General features: G+C 46.9%; 1 protein-coding gene across 6 annotated transcripts in view; it reads right to left on the reverse strand.

Moving 5' to 3' along the window:
- The window catches only part of FANCA (FA complementation group A), a 3,206,914-nt gene that overhangs the window by 1,483,942 nt on the left and 1,707,063 nt on the right, over positions 1 to 15,909 (reverse strand). For 5 of the 6 annotated variants that reach the window (XM_069646037.1, XM_069646039.1, XM_069646038.1 and 2 more), the window contains one exon: positions 14,028 to 14,230. In XM_069646037.1, the coding sequence (XP_069502138.1) occupies positions 14,028 to 14,230 (203 nt within the window). The remainder of the gene's footprint in view (positions 1 to 14,027; positions 14,231 to 15,909) is intronic. The other variant, XM_069646035.1, reaches the window with a different exon arrangement.

Here is a 15,909-nt window from a genome sequence, read left to right on the forward strand (position 1 = left end):
GTGTAAAATAAACCAAGGATCTGAGTGGGCTGGACAATACTTATTGCCAAGGTCATACTTTGGGACTGAGGCCAGTTTCTCCTAGGCTGAAAGAGTAGGAGTCGCCACTGCTGGCTGAAAGACCTTTTGGACAAGGATCCTCTACTGGAGAGACCCTTTTGCCTGTCAGGGAATAATTGACCCTTGGCTTTATAGGAGCAGACAAACCCAAGGTCGCTACAACCTTGGCAATGGCCCTCTGAAATGAAAGTGATTTTCCAGGTATTGGAATAATATCCAGCTCTGGAGATGCGTTCAACCACTAGCCTCCCGCAGGCATGTAGTCAAGTCCAGTAGAGTCTAGTGAATACGCTCTGTCATCAATTTACTCATTGGGGAAGTACTCAGCTCCAGGAGAGAAAAGTGGTTCCAAACCACAAGGCATAGCATCCCCCATCTGACTAAAGCTCTCCTTCATCTTTGAAAGAAATATCACGCTCGAAAGAGGGGCTCATGCTAGGGAGGCCCTGGCACAAATAAGTGCCAAAAAGGAAGGAGGCAATTGTGCGGCGGCACCCCATAAGGTGCTGGGACAGATTGGTCTCCAACAGCACAGATGGAACAGAGCAAGCAGACATGCAGTTGCGGTCCGAGATGGCACCTCTTTCAGCTTCACAATGCACAGTGGACCCTGCGACTCCCACTGGTGCCAAATACCTTAAACATCCTCTGCTGGAAAGCCTCCCACTCATCCGAGTCGAGTACTTGCAGGAGAACAGTATTTTAGGTCTAGGTGGCGATTCCTCTGAGATATCCATGGAGTGCAAGTTATGACTCTGCATCCTGGAGTGAAAAAAACAGTGATGCCTGCAAGGCCCCTAGGAGAGCGGGACCTCTTCCTGTGCTTCTTGTTCTGGACTGGATAATGTTCCAGGTCTTCAACCACACAATGTTTCTTTGGCTCTGAACCCAGGGACCTGCAAGTAGTTTATTTATTTTCAAAAAGATGTAAAGCAAAGAGTTTTTTTACAAACACAGCCGAATCCAAGGAATTTGCCCCCTCCCCTCAAGGGGTAGCCACGCCCTTTGGGACTAGGGATGCGAGTCCGCTCAACACCCCCTAGGGGACAAGGCAAGCAGGAGCTCACTGGGGTGACCCCTATCCCAAGAAGATAAGACGGTTGCTGGTTATATGGGAATTGATTTGAGCACTGACTCACAAATGCATGCAGGGCTGGTTGAGTTGTCTTCTAGCCCCTTTCAGACACAGTCAGAATCTGAACAGACAACACAGAGAATGAACACGCCCCTTTTAGGGCCAGTACAAAAAGGTCCATTCTACACTGGGAGAGAGAGACAAAGTCGCCTACGGAGGGCAGAGGCAGGTAGACATCCTCTGAGGAGGCGTGTCCCGAAGAGGCAGATGAGCGCCTCTCGTTGGAGGAAGCGGGGAGGCTCGGAGAATACAGAAATGCAGGCAAGAGAAAAAGAAGCTGAAGATATCCAGTGGCTCTCAAGCCGGGAGGAGAGACCGAGAGCGAAGAAACACTGAACAAGGGAGGGACCGGAACGGAAAGGTCTCAATGCTGATAGCTGCCATGAGGACTGGAGCTGCTGAGAAGCAAAAGAACCTGAGCACTTCCCTGCCAGGAGACGTGAGAGGTGTGATGCGTCAGTAGAAGGACACAGACTCTTTAAGGACATTTTTCAATACTGTTTATTGACTAATAAAGGTGTAAACCTAACTATCCCTATGGCTATGGGTATTTCCTACCTAAAGAAATAATTAAGGTGCTTGTCTGTCGTCTTTTCCAATGCCCAAAAAGAATGTGTCCACCGTCCAAAAATTAACACTACCCTTGTGATTCTGAGAGCATTTCATATGGCACTAACATTAAGGTTAGGCTGGATGCAAAAGCTTCTTGATGAAATTCTATTGGATCTGGGTGGGGAGCTTGTCAGGGCTGCATGCTAGCCCCGACCCTATTCAACCTACACATTGCTGACCTGGGCAACTACTAATCAAGAGCCAATTGCTTCCCTCCACGTTTGGGGCCTATTCATATACACTACATTGCTTATGCTGATGATCTGGTGATTATTGACCAGACACCCATTGGCCTGCAACATACACTAAACACTCTTGTGGACTTCGTGAAGACACACAAACTGGCAATTAACCCCTCTAAAACAGAAATAATGGTATGTAAAAATGGTGGGAAGAGCCTGGCCTTTAATTGGGTAGCAAATGTTAACAGCCTGAAGGTTGTGGACAGATACATGTATCTTGGACATTCTATTTACAGTGGTCCAAGTGTTAAATCTTGTATGGATGCTCTGAAAGTCAAGAGCAATCTGTATGTGGCACATCTAAAAAGGCTGAATAGAAAACGTGGTACATTCTCCTGGTTGCTACTGGTGAAGTAATACAGATCCAAGGTGTTACATGCCCTTTTATATGACAATGATGTTTTATAAGAGGTCCACGAGAAGGACTGGCAGGTAATTGAGGGTAGTATTTGGAGGAGGGTTTTGGGGCTCCCTAATTGAATCTATGCCTCTGTGATTAGGACTGAACTGGGGTTATTATCTATTTTAGTCAGAATTCATTGGAAGTCTCTTGCGTTGCTCCAAAAGATACTTGCAGCTCCTGTGTGCTCTGTTTTTACTAAGCTCAATACCCTTTTGTATAGTAGAATGATTCCTTCTTTGGAAAAGTGGTTCTCTGGATGTCAGCAACTCATTTCTTCTTGTGAGCGGTCTGTTGAAAATCTGGAAAATACTCCCTAGCTGATTAATAAAGAGTTGTGGGGAAGTGATTGATTCATACAAGGGAGGTTATTTCCCATTATGCTCTTTTTAAAGAGGTGTTGTCGAGTGAAAAAAGATTCTATGTCAAGACTGGAGGTGAGCATTATGCTTTAACTTCTTTAATCATGCTCTTCAGCAGTTTTAGTTTTACATGTTTAAGCTGAAAAGTAAGTTTTAAAGGTTTCTCTTTTAAAAAATGTTTTTTTAAATAACTACAAGTCCCCATCTGTCCTTCCAACCCTGTAGTTGCATCTCCTGCCTTTGTTCCTCGCCACACCCATGTGTCACTTCCTGACTGGGTCCCTTCGTCTTCTTTTTCTGCTCTTTGGCAAGGTAAGTAGCATGTTCATAGAAGTGCTGTCTTTTGATGTATTTTTAATGTGTTTAGGATAAGTTCATGCTCGAGTTAGCCCTTATCTTCAATTTAGAGAGGGTGCAAGACATTGAGCGAATGATTGAGCACTGCTGAGCCGATTTCTGCATATTCAGATCACCGGCACCTGCGCGATACCGGTGGTGCACAGGGAACACCAGTGCGGCACGTCGGTCCACGGAAAGAGCGTGAGCAGAGCCTGTGAGCATAGCAGCTCACGTCTGGGGCTCCCGCTCCACGCTATCAGCGTTTCCTTTATATTTACTGAAAGTAGCGTTCACGCGCCATGGTCCCAAACCGGAGCAGGCAGCAAATGCTACTGCCCAAGCGCGGGATGCGCCACCCCATGCTTTCGAGCACCAGATGGGAGGCGCACCCCATACACCACAAGATCTGTATGGGCAGGCACAAAGTGCGACAGTGCAGCCGGCAGCCCGAACGGAGCGGCTTCATCATATGTTCGGTGACAGCGGTCATGGAGAATGATTTCAAGAAGCTCACAATAAAGTCAATAAGCTGCCTAATACAAGCTACAGTGCAGTGTGAACAAACCTGGTACCAGAAATAGAGTGGTCAGCACCACGTGGGTGCTCAGTCGAAGGTCTCTGGCTGGTACCCCTCTCCTGCACATAGAGACTATGTTGAACATTGCGACTTATCTAAAGAAAACTACAAGTACCAAGAGACCATAGGGAAGGCCGGTGTAAGGTGTTAAGGTGGTCATACAAGGGTCAAGCCAAATTCCTTGTAAAATCGAAAGTCCTTGACACATTGCATAACTTTTGATATTGTGAAACAGGCGTTTGCGCCAGGCTGAAGGGGAAAGCTGTGCGAACTGTGATGGTATTAAGCCTGCGCTTGCTGTAGGCTAACAGAGTGACCCATCGATATGAAATCACCCTTCGGAAGTCTTTGTAGATTGGCAAGTGCTCCGGTTGGTCCTAGCCTGACTAAGGGAAGCTGACGACAGAGAAGGATCGGAGCCCAGCTGAGGGGGATCCAAGGGTGAAGAGTAATCACTCGACGTAAAGGTTAACAGAAGGAACTTTTGTTTTATTGTTTAGGCGTATCAGGCCCTCTGAAGCAAGAGACTTTGCATGAGTTGAGACTTGGGCACAGAAGGCCCTGATACTGAGAAAAGGAACTGTAAGATAGTGCCGGAGAAGCCCAAGAGTGTGCTGTGCTCTAGAGTCCTGTGATAAAAATGTGGGGAGACCCTAGCCATAACACCCTGATTTATCATTTCCAGAACACTTCTTTCTTTCTTGTGAACATTATCCCACACTCTTGTCGCATAGCGGTAAAGATTGGCAATAGGTTTTCTTAGTATAGGCCGTTTAATTTGACTAGACTCCTCTAGGACTGCATTATTATTATTTGATGGTCATAGCTTGCTCCCATCTTAGATTTAGCTTTAGATTAGGTGTTTATCTCACCCATTTTACAGTTTAATAAACATCGTTGAACTGTGATTACTTGTGGGTATCTTGCTTTGATACCATGCCTTCCTTACAGGGTAGAGTGTATAGGATATTGGGTGTCTACAGATTGGCGATTTCAGCAGGACACGATCTAGAGGACGGAAAACCAGTGGGCGAGCATCCCTCAGTGGTCCGTCTGGTAAGAGGATTGAAGTAATAACTACGGGCACTGCCACCCAATCGTGCTCTATTTTCAAATGTGAGTAAGTCTGAGTTAGGCTTATACCCTGTTCTAGTTTGTTGCTGTGCATCTCACCGAAGCCACTGCTGCCATGGCACCCTTCGTCCCTCAACAGTAATGGGGGCCTGAGATCCGGGTTATCCAGGAAGCTAAGGTGTTGATATTTGGGAATATAACCTTATTTTGGAATATATTCTTAATCAAGTGTGGCACATCATCAAGGCACCGCTGTGGTCTATCATGCCAGGTTGCCATGGCAACCAACGTATACATGTAAAGTACAGATGTAGTAATTAATGAATTGCTGTGTACACATACCTAAATTAACTAATTTAGATCTACGTGCCCCCCAGGACGTACGGTCCACATGTGTCCAGGCACCACACCATACAGTGCCACGTTGGCAGTAGACAAGATGGCCGCCACTACATAAAGCAGTGGTGGCCATGACAACGCATACAAAGCATTCCAGAGCAGGCAGCCGTAGGACCTGCAGCGCTGTATCTATGAGACGCAAAGTAATAAACTAGAACAAGGTAAGAAGCCTTATTCAGACTTACGCACGTTTGGGAATAGAGCATGATCGAGTAGCAGTGCCCGTAGTGATTATGCCTTCGGCGAGACACCCAGCAATGTATCAGTATGCCATCAAAACACTGTGTGGGCGCTTTAAACAATGTTTAAAACTTTAATAGGTCACTAAGGAACAAGTTACTTACCTGTAACTGTTGTTCTCCAGCATGGGTCTGTCATGGATTCACATGCTCATGAATATTCCCCGTCGTCAGGCTGGGAATCCTCGGTAAAGAAAAAATCAGTATCAGTTTCGTTTCTGATCTGTCTTTCTTAGTAGTAACCAATCACTGATCTCTGGGTCATACTGCCCCCAGCCAATGACTGCCCTCGCCCTAAGCCCCGCCTCTGGCAGCCATCCTCAGATTTGGTAGTGCGCCAAGTGGCAGTATGACCAAGTGAAGAGCGGCAGAGGGGTAGGTGGGAGGGTTCGCATGTGAATCCATGCCAGACCCATGCTGGAGAACAACAGTTACAGGTAAGTAACTTGTTCCTTCTCCAGCATGGGGTCTGGCATGGATTCACATGCTCATGAATAAAAGAATACATAGCAGTATACACATGCACAACCACGGGAAGTGGCAACAGGCTCAACATTAAGCAATACAACAACTCAACATTAAGCATCTCTTACCTCCTCACCAGGCTCACCTTAAGCGGACAGGTTGCGCAGCACTGCTTGGCCGACCCTGGACTCCTCCCTGGAGTCCCGATCGATGCAGTAGAATCTTGTGAAGGTGTGCGTCAACCTCTGCGTAGCAGCCCTGCAGATGTCCAGCAGGGGCACACCAGACAGGAAAGCCGTGGTAGCAGTGATCGCTCTGGTCGAATGGGCTCTCGGACGGCCGGGCAGCGGTCGGTTTGCCAACCGGTGACAATGCATGATGCAGCCGGAAACCATCTTGAAATGGAAGTCTTCGAGAGAGCCTTCCCTTGATTCACAGACCCAAAGTTCACAAATAGTTGTGACGTCTTCTGAAAACTCTTTGTGCGGTCCACGTAGAACTTCAGTGCTCTAGCTACATCCAGCGAGTGCAAAGTCCTCTCGGCCAGCATCGAAGACGACGGGAAGAAAACTGGTAACACCAAGGGCTCCTTGTGGTGGAAGTCCGACGGCACCTTGGGCATGAAGGAGGGGTGCTTCCTCAGCACTACCCTCATGTCATGAAAAGTCAAGTATGGAGGATTGCAAGATAGGGCCTGAATCTCTCACACTCGTCGTGCAGAGGTGATGGCCACGAGGAACGCGGTCTTCCACGACAGGAACTTCAAAGGCGCCAAATGCAAAGGCTCGAATGGGGCTTCCATGAGCCTGGTCAGCACCACATTAAGCTCCCACGCCGGGGCGGGGGCCTTCACCGGCGGGAATGATCGGAATAGTCCCTTGATAAATTCCTTTACCAGGCGATGAGACCACAAGGACGCCCGTCCCGTAGTCCTGGTATATCGGGAGATGGCAGCCAGATGTATTTTTATGGAGGCATGAGCCAGTCCAGCTTTGGCCAGCGACAGTAGGTACTGTTGCACTTGAGGGGCCGTAATTCGCAGAGGGTTAATCTTCTGTGCACGGCACCAGACAGAGAACCTCTTCCATTTATGACCGTAACACTTGAGAGTTGAGGACGCCCTGGCCTTTGCAAGAACCTCTCTGAAATCAGCCGGGATATCGTACCCTCCAAACTCTAGTGCTGCAGGAGCCAGGCCTGCAAGTTCAGCGACTGTGGGTCCTGGTGTAGAATGCCGCCTCCTTCTTTGGAGAGAAGATCCGCGTCCGCCGGCAGCCTGACTGGCGGGGACGTTGACAAGTCCAGAAGGTCCGGGAACCAGACCTGCCTCTGCCACGCCGGTGCGACGAGGATCATCCTGCACCTGGACTTCTTGAGCTGGCTGATGAGGCGGAGCAGCGACAGCAATGGAGGGAACGCGTATAGAAACAGGCCGTCCCAAGGGAACGAGAAAGCATCGCCCATACTCCTCGGCTGTGGGAACCTGCTGGCGAACCTCTGGCACTTGGAGTTCGTCGCCATCGCGAACAGGTCGATCTGGGGTTTGTCCCATCGTTGGAAGAGTCGAATCACTTGATCCTGGCGCAGTTCCCACTCGATAGAAGCCTGTAAAACCGTACACACATAAAGACTTTACAAAACATCACGTTTCTGCAACAACAGTGCAGTGGTGCAGAGACTCTTGCGTCTTGGTGCCGTATATCATGTAGGAAGAAATTGCACAGACCACGCATAATGACTCTGAAAATGGCCCACGCACCAGGCACTGAGCAAAGGCGCTACCTACCATAATCCCTCAAAAGAAGCTACGCGGGAAGGCCCTGACCGTAAACCAAAAAGAAGATGCGGACACCACAACATCAATGGAAGAAGATTCACAAATAAATCAATCCTCTACCACACCACAGCTCCAACTCTTGGCTACCCCTGGAAAATTTCATACTCAATTTGATCCACTCATAGAACAAGATAAACTACCACAAATACCAAAGATTGACCTGAAGAGTGATGATCTTACACACAGTCCATCGTCCGCTTTAACCTTGCGAGAAAGAGACAACTCACTCTCCAAAGTTATCAATACAGATTTAAGTTGTGCAATGAAACTTCAAAACTCAGTTACTGAATTAAACACAATAACATCAACAACTAGTTGCGTAGCATCGCAAGGATCTACTCAACACGATATATCAAACCTGCATTCAAATTCTACCGCTCTCCACAAAAGAGAAAGTATGGAACTCAAAGTAAAGGTGATACACAACTAAATAATAAGATGACCAACTCTTTGAGGATTGAACCGCTTATTCCAGCTTTTCCAATGAACTCTGGATTACCAAATCAAGCAGATGCTGTGACAGCACAAACCACCAACTCCTCTCTTCCAAATTGGAATCAATACGCAAATAAACAATTGACTCCCTCGGTTTCATAGTGAGATAAAGCTGCCTTGGCAAAAAGACTATGGCAATCACTTTATGAAAGCAAACGTCTATCACAAGACATAGCAAACTCGCCTACTGCCCAACGAAATCCAAAGATTGCCCGATTGTCCTTGGAGATGATCGAGATTGAAGCGCTTTTGGCAAATCAGGAAAAGTGCAAAGAAGTGTTTGGCCAATCATATTAGGAAAATTCGTCTCCCATGCCACAATCATGTCATTTAGATGGCCTTTCTAAACTTCGCCCATCGAACACAGAGGCGCCCAGACCAATTTTCCAGAGACACATATCACCACAGATACAAGAGAATCCTTTCGCTGATACAAGAGAGATAAAACCACAGATGTCCATGAACACCGATCGCCCGTATTCAACAGACCACATGCCATCTATTCAACCACTTTGCAAGATCTACAAAATATGCTAATAGCAGTAACACCCCAGAAATGATCGCAGATAACACGCAGCTCACTTCAACTCTAATTACCATGATGACCTCTACGAATTGTCCAAAAAACCCGCCACTTACCGAGATCCACCAAGGTCTTCCGCAAGCAGTGAAAGAGACGGCAAGCCACTTACCGAGATCTACCAAGGTCTTCCGCAAGCAGTGAAAGAGACGGCAAGCAAAGAGAAAACAATCGGAAACCTTACTAATATTCCTCAACCTAACTCTGCTACCTGTATACCAGCTTCTAATCCCCAAACTCAAAATAACGAAAACAAATAGACTTCCTCAGCAAACACCTATCCCATTTTTTTGCCCTCTGCACCAAATCCAAAAGGACAAAATAAAACAAAAACAAAAAAAAGGCAAACCGGCTCCAGAGCCTTCCTCCGAAATTTGGCGATGCCCAAACCATTATTGCAGAAGCCATTAATGAAAAACCTAGTTAAGCCATCCATTTCCACATCTCAATCTGTAAATCCAGTTGAAGCTAGAACTTCAACACCTCATGGAGATAACAAGATGGAAGAAATAAGCGATGATGCGCAAATGGACGTCTTACGCAACATCTTGCCACTGAACTAGACATCTCAGAAGAAGCGCAAATACAGCCAAGTTATAATTCACTCATGATCGTAGATGAATACGAGCAATCCTATTCTCCACAGGATTCACAAATGAGTCTATCGTGTGAAGACATAATAGCAGTAACATCCCAAACAATGATACCATTCATAAAAATGCAAGAGGCATGCACAGATGCGAGCAAAGATCAAACAACACTCCTGGCCCTTATTCATACAAAACAGATCTATATAGAATCTTTTGTTCATGAAATCCAGGACCTTTTGGATCATGAGGCAGAAACAAGTAAAATGTGGAAATCTCGTCTGTCAGACATCGCCAGAAATGATCGCAGATAACACGCAGCTCACTTCAACTCTAATTACCATGATGATGACCTCTATGAATTGTCCAAAAAACCCGCCACTGAGCGAGATCCAACAAGGTCTTCCGCAAGCAGTGAAACAGACGGCAAGCCGACTAGGAGTTCCGTCGGGCGATCCTATGGTGGGGCACCCGGGCTCACCTCGCGACGGGCACGGACTTTCAATCCCCAGCGTTTCAGGAGACGGTGACTACGGACGCCTCTCTTGAGGGTTGGGGGGCCCACACCGTAGATCTCCACGCAAGAGGCCTTTGGCTCCCGGAGGAGAGGTCTCTTCACATCAACATCTTGGTGCTCTGTGCAGTGTTCTGGGTGCTCAAGTCGTTCCTCCCGTCCCTCAAGGACAAAGTAGTGAGGATCTTCACCGACAACACCACCACGATGTTCTACATACGGAAGCAGGGGGGCACCAGATCCCCAGCCCTATCCAAGGAGGCCCAGGATCTGTGGCACTGGGCCGTCGCCCAGGGGATGTTTCTGGTTCCCTTCCACCTGGCAGGCATAAAAAACACCATCCCCAATTCACTCAGCAGTGTCTATCTATCCTGAGAGACAAATGGATAGAGGAACGTGTGGGATGCGGCTTTGAGTGCCGAAATGTCCGTGCTACTGAGTCGAAGGCTGTGCCAGCAGTCCTCAGCGCCGGAAGTACTGAGTAGCCAGCTAATCTGTGCCATTGAGTCAAGGGCTATTGCCCGCAGTCCTCAGCGCCGGAAGTACTAAGTAGCTAGCTAGTCCGTCCCACTGAGTCAAAGGCTGTTGCCTGCAGTCCTCAGTGCCACGATATTTATAGAATGTGGAAGTGTGCTCTTCTTTTCTGAATGGTATATTCCGCTGTTGGTAGTCAGAAGGTATAAAGTATGAGCGTGAGATGTTAACAGTAAATGAAAACGTCTTTCTGATTGTTGCAGGTAAGTAACATCAAACTTAATATAATTCTTCAAGTTTGAGGCTGTTATGCACTGTATCTTGTACTGCTATGCAACAGAGTATTTGGTTGAGCTGATGATAATATTGCATATATAGGAGTTTCCAGGGGACGTGGTTAGCAAGGGGAAAATGAAGTGCAGTCAATTATTGAATAGTTTTACTTTCAAAATGATGAAATGGGACACAGGAGGATGTCAGTCAATGGTGTTGCAGGACATTACCCGATTTTCCACTATCAGGAGTGATATGTAGCCGTAGTTTCGCGGCGAAGCGGGACAGCGGCACAGCAAACAGCCAAACAGTGTATGAAGAAGGCGCCCTTGGCTTGCGCAGGCTTTACGACGCAAGGGTCGCGGCCCCCAAGTTGAATAGGATCACTTCCTGATGTGGGCAGAGCCTCGTTCGAACCCAACGGCTCTTAAGGGGACAGCCACAAACAGCAGCAGGCAGGGCTCCCACGTTGTAGTCAGGGCTTTTCCACGGCAAAATGCAAAGTTCAAATCAGCAGCACACTGGTCAACAGCCAAACAGTGTATGATGAAGGTGCCCTTGACTTGCGCAGAATCTATTAGAAATGTCTGTATGTGATTCATCTAGGAGTGTTCGGTATTGATTAATAGTTTTTTAAGACAAAATGTTTCTCAGCGGAGGGCAATGGACAGGAATTTCGCTTGAGGACCACAGTAGGGCTGCCATATTGGTTTTCTATACCCTTCGCTCCTGAACACTGAGATGAGTGCTCGCTCATTGCTCTGCTGCAGCTTCAAATGTCAAATGTCCCTGTAGCTCTTCTGCTTGGACCACACTCTGTTTTCGCTCTGTTTCTAGTTTGTGAGTTAACCAAGAAGTGGAAGAACGCTCATGCTTTGCACACTTATGAAATTAATTAGCCCACAATATGAATCACCTCTAGTCCGACGGTTGGTGCACTGTTTTATTATTAATTCCCACTTAAGTTTTGATGCAGTCTCCTCTCTCAGTACAAGTCATGACCTCTTAAAGGGACAATACTAGGTTCCTGCACACGCTGCGCACATACCCAGCAGCATATGGCTGGCAGAGACATTCTGCCCCCCTGGCGACTCCACCATCCACCCTTTACGCTTAGGCAGGGGCTTCTGTTTGAAACTCATTTTTTTGATGGGCATATTGTAATTTTTGCATTACAATCACAGATGAGGATGGCACAGTGTTAGGGAGAATTATATGTATATGCTAATTTCCCAAACCTAGTGAGTCCCCCAGCAGCTTTGCTGGATTTTTTGGGTTTATTTTTTTCTCCTGCTAAGAGTGAGACTCTTTTTTTCCCACTCTTAGGCATGATTTGAGAATGTCCTTTGACTTTGTAATGTGTTTTATGGGCTATGGGGTCTTTTACTCCATAGGGTTTCGTGTGTTTTTGGTAAGTGTGTTACACAGCACCCTCAGTGCAGTAACACAGGGGTGTCATAGTGACCCCCAAACATAGACTCCATACCCTGGGATTGCCTACTGTCTCCCAGGGCATGTAAAGTCACCATTGACTTTACTAGTCTTAAATTGTGAACAGAACCAGTCCAAACCATCATATTGTGGAAGTGCTGATAGGGGTAATTAGATTGCCCCTGGGTCTGTTTTTCGAGGGGGCACTGTGCAGTCCCCCCTCGTCGAGTTTCTGGCTGGTGGCAGTGGTTACCACGCGAAATATTCCACCGGAATATTTCCTATGGGATTTTCCCATTCATTTTAGACGCACCACTTTTTTGGTGCAATGTTAAAGATACCGCTGGGTTATTTATTTAATATTTATTCCCCAGTTGGGTCTTTTTGCCAGGACTCGGTTTTAAAATGGCGTTTGTGTTTGCCTCTGTAACTCCAAACCCAAGTCGAGCCCTTTGTTCCACTTTTGGCGGGCTTCTGCACAGAAGCCTCCAAAAGTGGTACCACTCTGTCTGGGTCTACAGGATGTGTGGGAGAGGGGAATAGGCACCCTGGACTGAGTTGCCTCGGCAACTCAAGTTGCATTCTTGTGTGATTGGCCCAGTGGTGAGCCGTCCGGTTCACCACTTAGCATGTTGAGTGACAGCTAGGACTGATGAATGGGGGTTTTCTGCATAAAAGCAGGGCTTTGGGGACTGGAACTTCAGAAGTCGCCACACGACCTAAAGAATCCGAAGAGAGAAGCTGAGCCGACCTGCAACGACGACACCACCGGTGGAGCCCTGCTTAACCGACTCACCACTTCCCAACGACAGAGAAGATCTTCTTCCTGGAGAGTCTTCTTCCATTGAGCTGGTGGGGTTAACCAGTTTGCCCTCTTTTCGCCTTCCTGGATAGTCTCGTGGTCGAATCGCCCGTGCCAAGCATCCCGGCGGCCGGATAGCCACGCTTCACCATTACCGCGAATAAAAGGGTAGTACCTTTTAACCGGAAAACTCCACGGCTGGTTTCTTCCCTGGCAGTGCAACGACCTCCAGCTTTCCTCCACGTCGAGATCTTCGCTTTCCCTGGACGAAGCACCCACTTGCACCTGCTGCCACGAACAACTGCCCCCCCTGGAGCTTTCTCACCATTTCAGGCACTGTGTCCCGCCTGGTCTCCCTTGCAACAGACTGTTCAAGTTGTCCCTTAAATCCTTTACTCTCTATCCTGGGGTGACCTGGGACCTGTTAACTAACTTTTCTGAACTGATCCAACTCCTTTTTGAACTATCTGCAAAGACTTTTAAAGTGTACTTCAACTGTGTGATCTTGGGCATATCCCACCTTGCTCTCTCCAAGAGTGGGCCTGGCCTATGAACTTTTTGCTCTACAGTAGACCCTGCCTTTCTTGACTTTCTGTGGTTCTGTTAAAAGTGTTGGTATTGTGTGCTTTATTATTTTTTGCCTTTTCCCTCCCTTTTTAAATAATTATTGGAGTGCCATCTTGGGTAAGCGCTCACCACTGTGTTGATAATAAGTGGTGTTCTTTCCCTAAGACTTGTCGAATAATTAATCAGGGAGGTGTATATATTTCTAGTGACTGTGTTTGAACTTGCTTGACATATTAGTGCCAGTGTATTTTTACAAGTGTGTTTTTAAATAAATAATTATATACTTTTATACCAAAGCTCTGGTCAGTGTTTGATTCTGCTACTGTATTTTTGTACCTAATGTGTATACTCTATATACTGCCTAACTCTTCTTGAGGGAAGTCTGACTGCTCAGCCACAGCTACCAGGTAAATCTGGGTGGTACAGACTTCTACCAATTGGGTTTACTGCCAACACCTGTAGTCTTAAACTTTTTGCAGTGGTCCCTAAGGGAACTGCACAGGTTTCTGCCTAACACACATGAAAACAGAAGCAGATATGAAAGCATTTATGAAAAAGCTTACCTCAGGCAGAATGACAAGGATTCCCCCGTTGTGCATTCTAGCAGATGGTTCCAGAACTTGGACAGAGAGTTTGCATTCTCAGATGCATCTCGTGAGCTGGGGACTGTAGTGTCCAAAGGTGGAAGGAGATATTTTGATTCATTCAGATGAACGGCAAAGACAGCTAGTCCCAGTGTGTGAGCATTATTCAGAAGGCACCCCTGCTAAACAGAACATAAAGTGAAAAGTAGATCCAGAACACAGAAAAGTGACACATGGCTTATATTGCATTTCTTACCCCCTTCCAAGAGGCTGGCAGAGTTTTTTGATAAAAACTTAATATACATTTACAAAAAAAGGATTATGATTTTCAAGTGCAAAAACAATACAGGAACTGTAGCCCATCAAATAGTTCAATAGGCAAGAACATCCCAATTAAACACAGGCTTTCAGATTATGTATCCCATTAACTAACATTTGCCAATTCAGCTCTTCTCCTCCCATCACACCCGGTCAAATTAAAAAAGCTCTTACATTTGAACACCAGTCCCCTTAACAAGCACAATCAAAGGCCCATTGTTGATCCTGTGACCACGTTTAGGCCACCTAAAATTATGAACCCTAGTGTTCCTGTCAAAACTATTACACAAACTTTAAGTACTTTTATAAAGTCCCCTGCTTGGCTCTGCAGACAATCGGCAAAGCAGCCCTGGGGACCAGTATCTCACCAAGCCAGTATATGGACCAGGGACGGATCCCCAGGGTGCTCACCCGCAATCAAATCGCTTGGCAGGGGGTCAATTACATGGAGACCCTGTGGTAAAATGTTGTCTGGTGAGGGCTGGAAAGCCAGAGCTTTTAGGATTTTTAGTAACAAAAATAATGCAGATAATTTGGTTTCTGAATGGAAGGAGGTTTGCTAAACAAACGCCCCCTGTTTTACAAAGAATCCATGTCCACATTTTAGTGCAAACATGTGCCTTTGCTAAGATAGCCTATAGGTAACCTCAGCCCCAGCACTGAAGTATAAAATAGCAGGTACCAAGGTCACATGTGCATTCCTGGCAGCTGCTGTAAGACAAAGTTTCTGCAGGCATGTTAATTTTCTGTGTGATCGATACAAAACCTAATAATTGTATGCCTTGGTCAGTCTGGTGGCACAGCCTCTTTAAATTCAAATCATGCCTGATTGTGCCATGTTGATTACTAGGAGCACAAGATTGTACAACAGAATAATTTGGTGTCACACTAGTGTCAACTCTGAGCCAGGTCCAGCTGTGACAGGACTGATGTGTATGGGTGTCTTCTCCGACTGTCTCCACAACTGCCTGGCACACACCCACCTTTTTCAGGCTGGTGCCTGTACCCACAGTGGTGTAGCTCCACTTGGCAGATGAGACAAACTGCTCTTGTATGGTGCGATGCCTCGGGCTGTCGCCCTTATGTGAAGCGCATGGGTGGGACACCACATGCTACATCTGATGACAGCGCGTTGGCGCGCCTCATCCCTATGAAGACAGACCACGGCGCAACAGCCTCGTTGTGAATGCAGGGTCCTACATAAGCCGGCTGGCCTTCTACTTAGCACATCTCAATGCTCTCCACGCCAGTTCATTCATCCCGGAACGTTTATTACCTATTTTCCATGCTAATTGTCCTTCCATTGAGTCCTTGTCTTTCCTTTCCCTATTCCAAAGCCTGCCATATCCTGGCTTGTCCTTTCCTGGCTGGCACAACCTGTACTATCCTGCCTTGTTCGTCTCTGGCTGGCCCAACCTGCCATATCCTGCCTTGTCCTTTTTATCACCACCTACACTATCCTGCATTATCCACCCCGGTTCCACTTGGCTACTGGACTAGCTATCATACTCCTTGTCAATCTGGATACACCATTACCATTTCA

Source organism: Ambystoma mexicanum, chromosome 2p (genome assembly GCF_040938575.1).
Source record: "Ambystoma mexicanum isolate Mex_15411 chromosome 2p, UKY_AmexF1_1, whole genome shotgun sequence".
Taxonomy (NCBI): Eukaryota; Metazoa; Chordata; class Amphibia; order Caudata; family Ambystomatidae; genus Ambystoma; species Ambystoma mexicanum.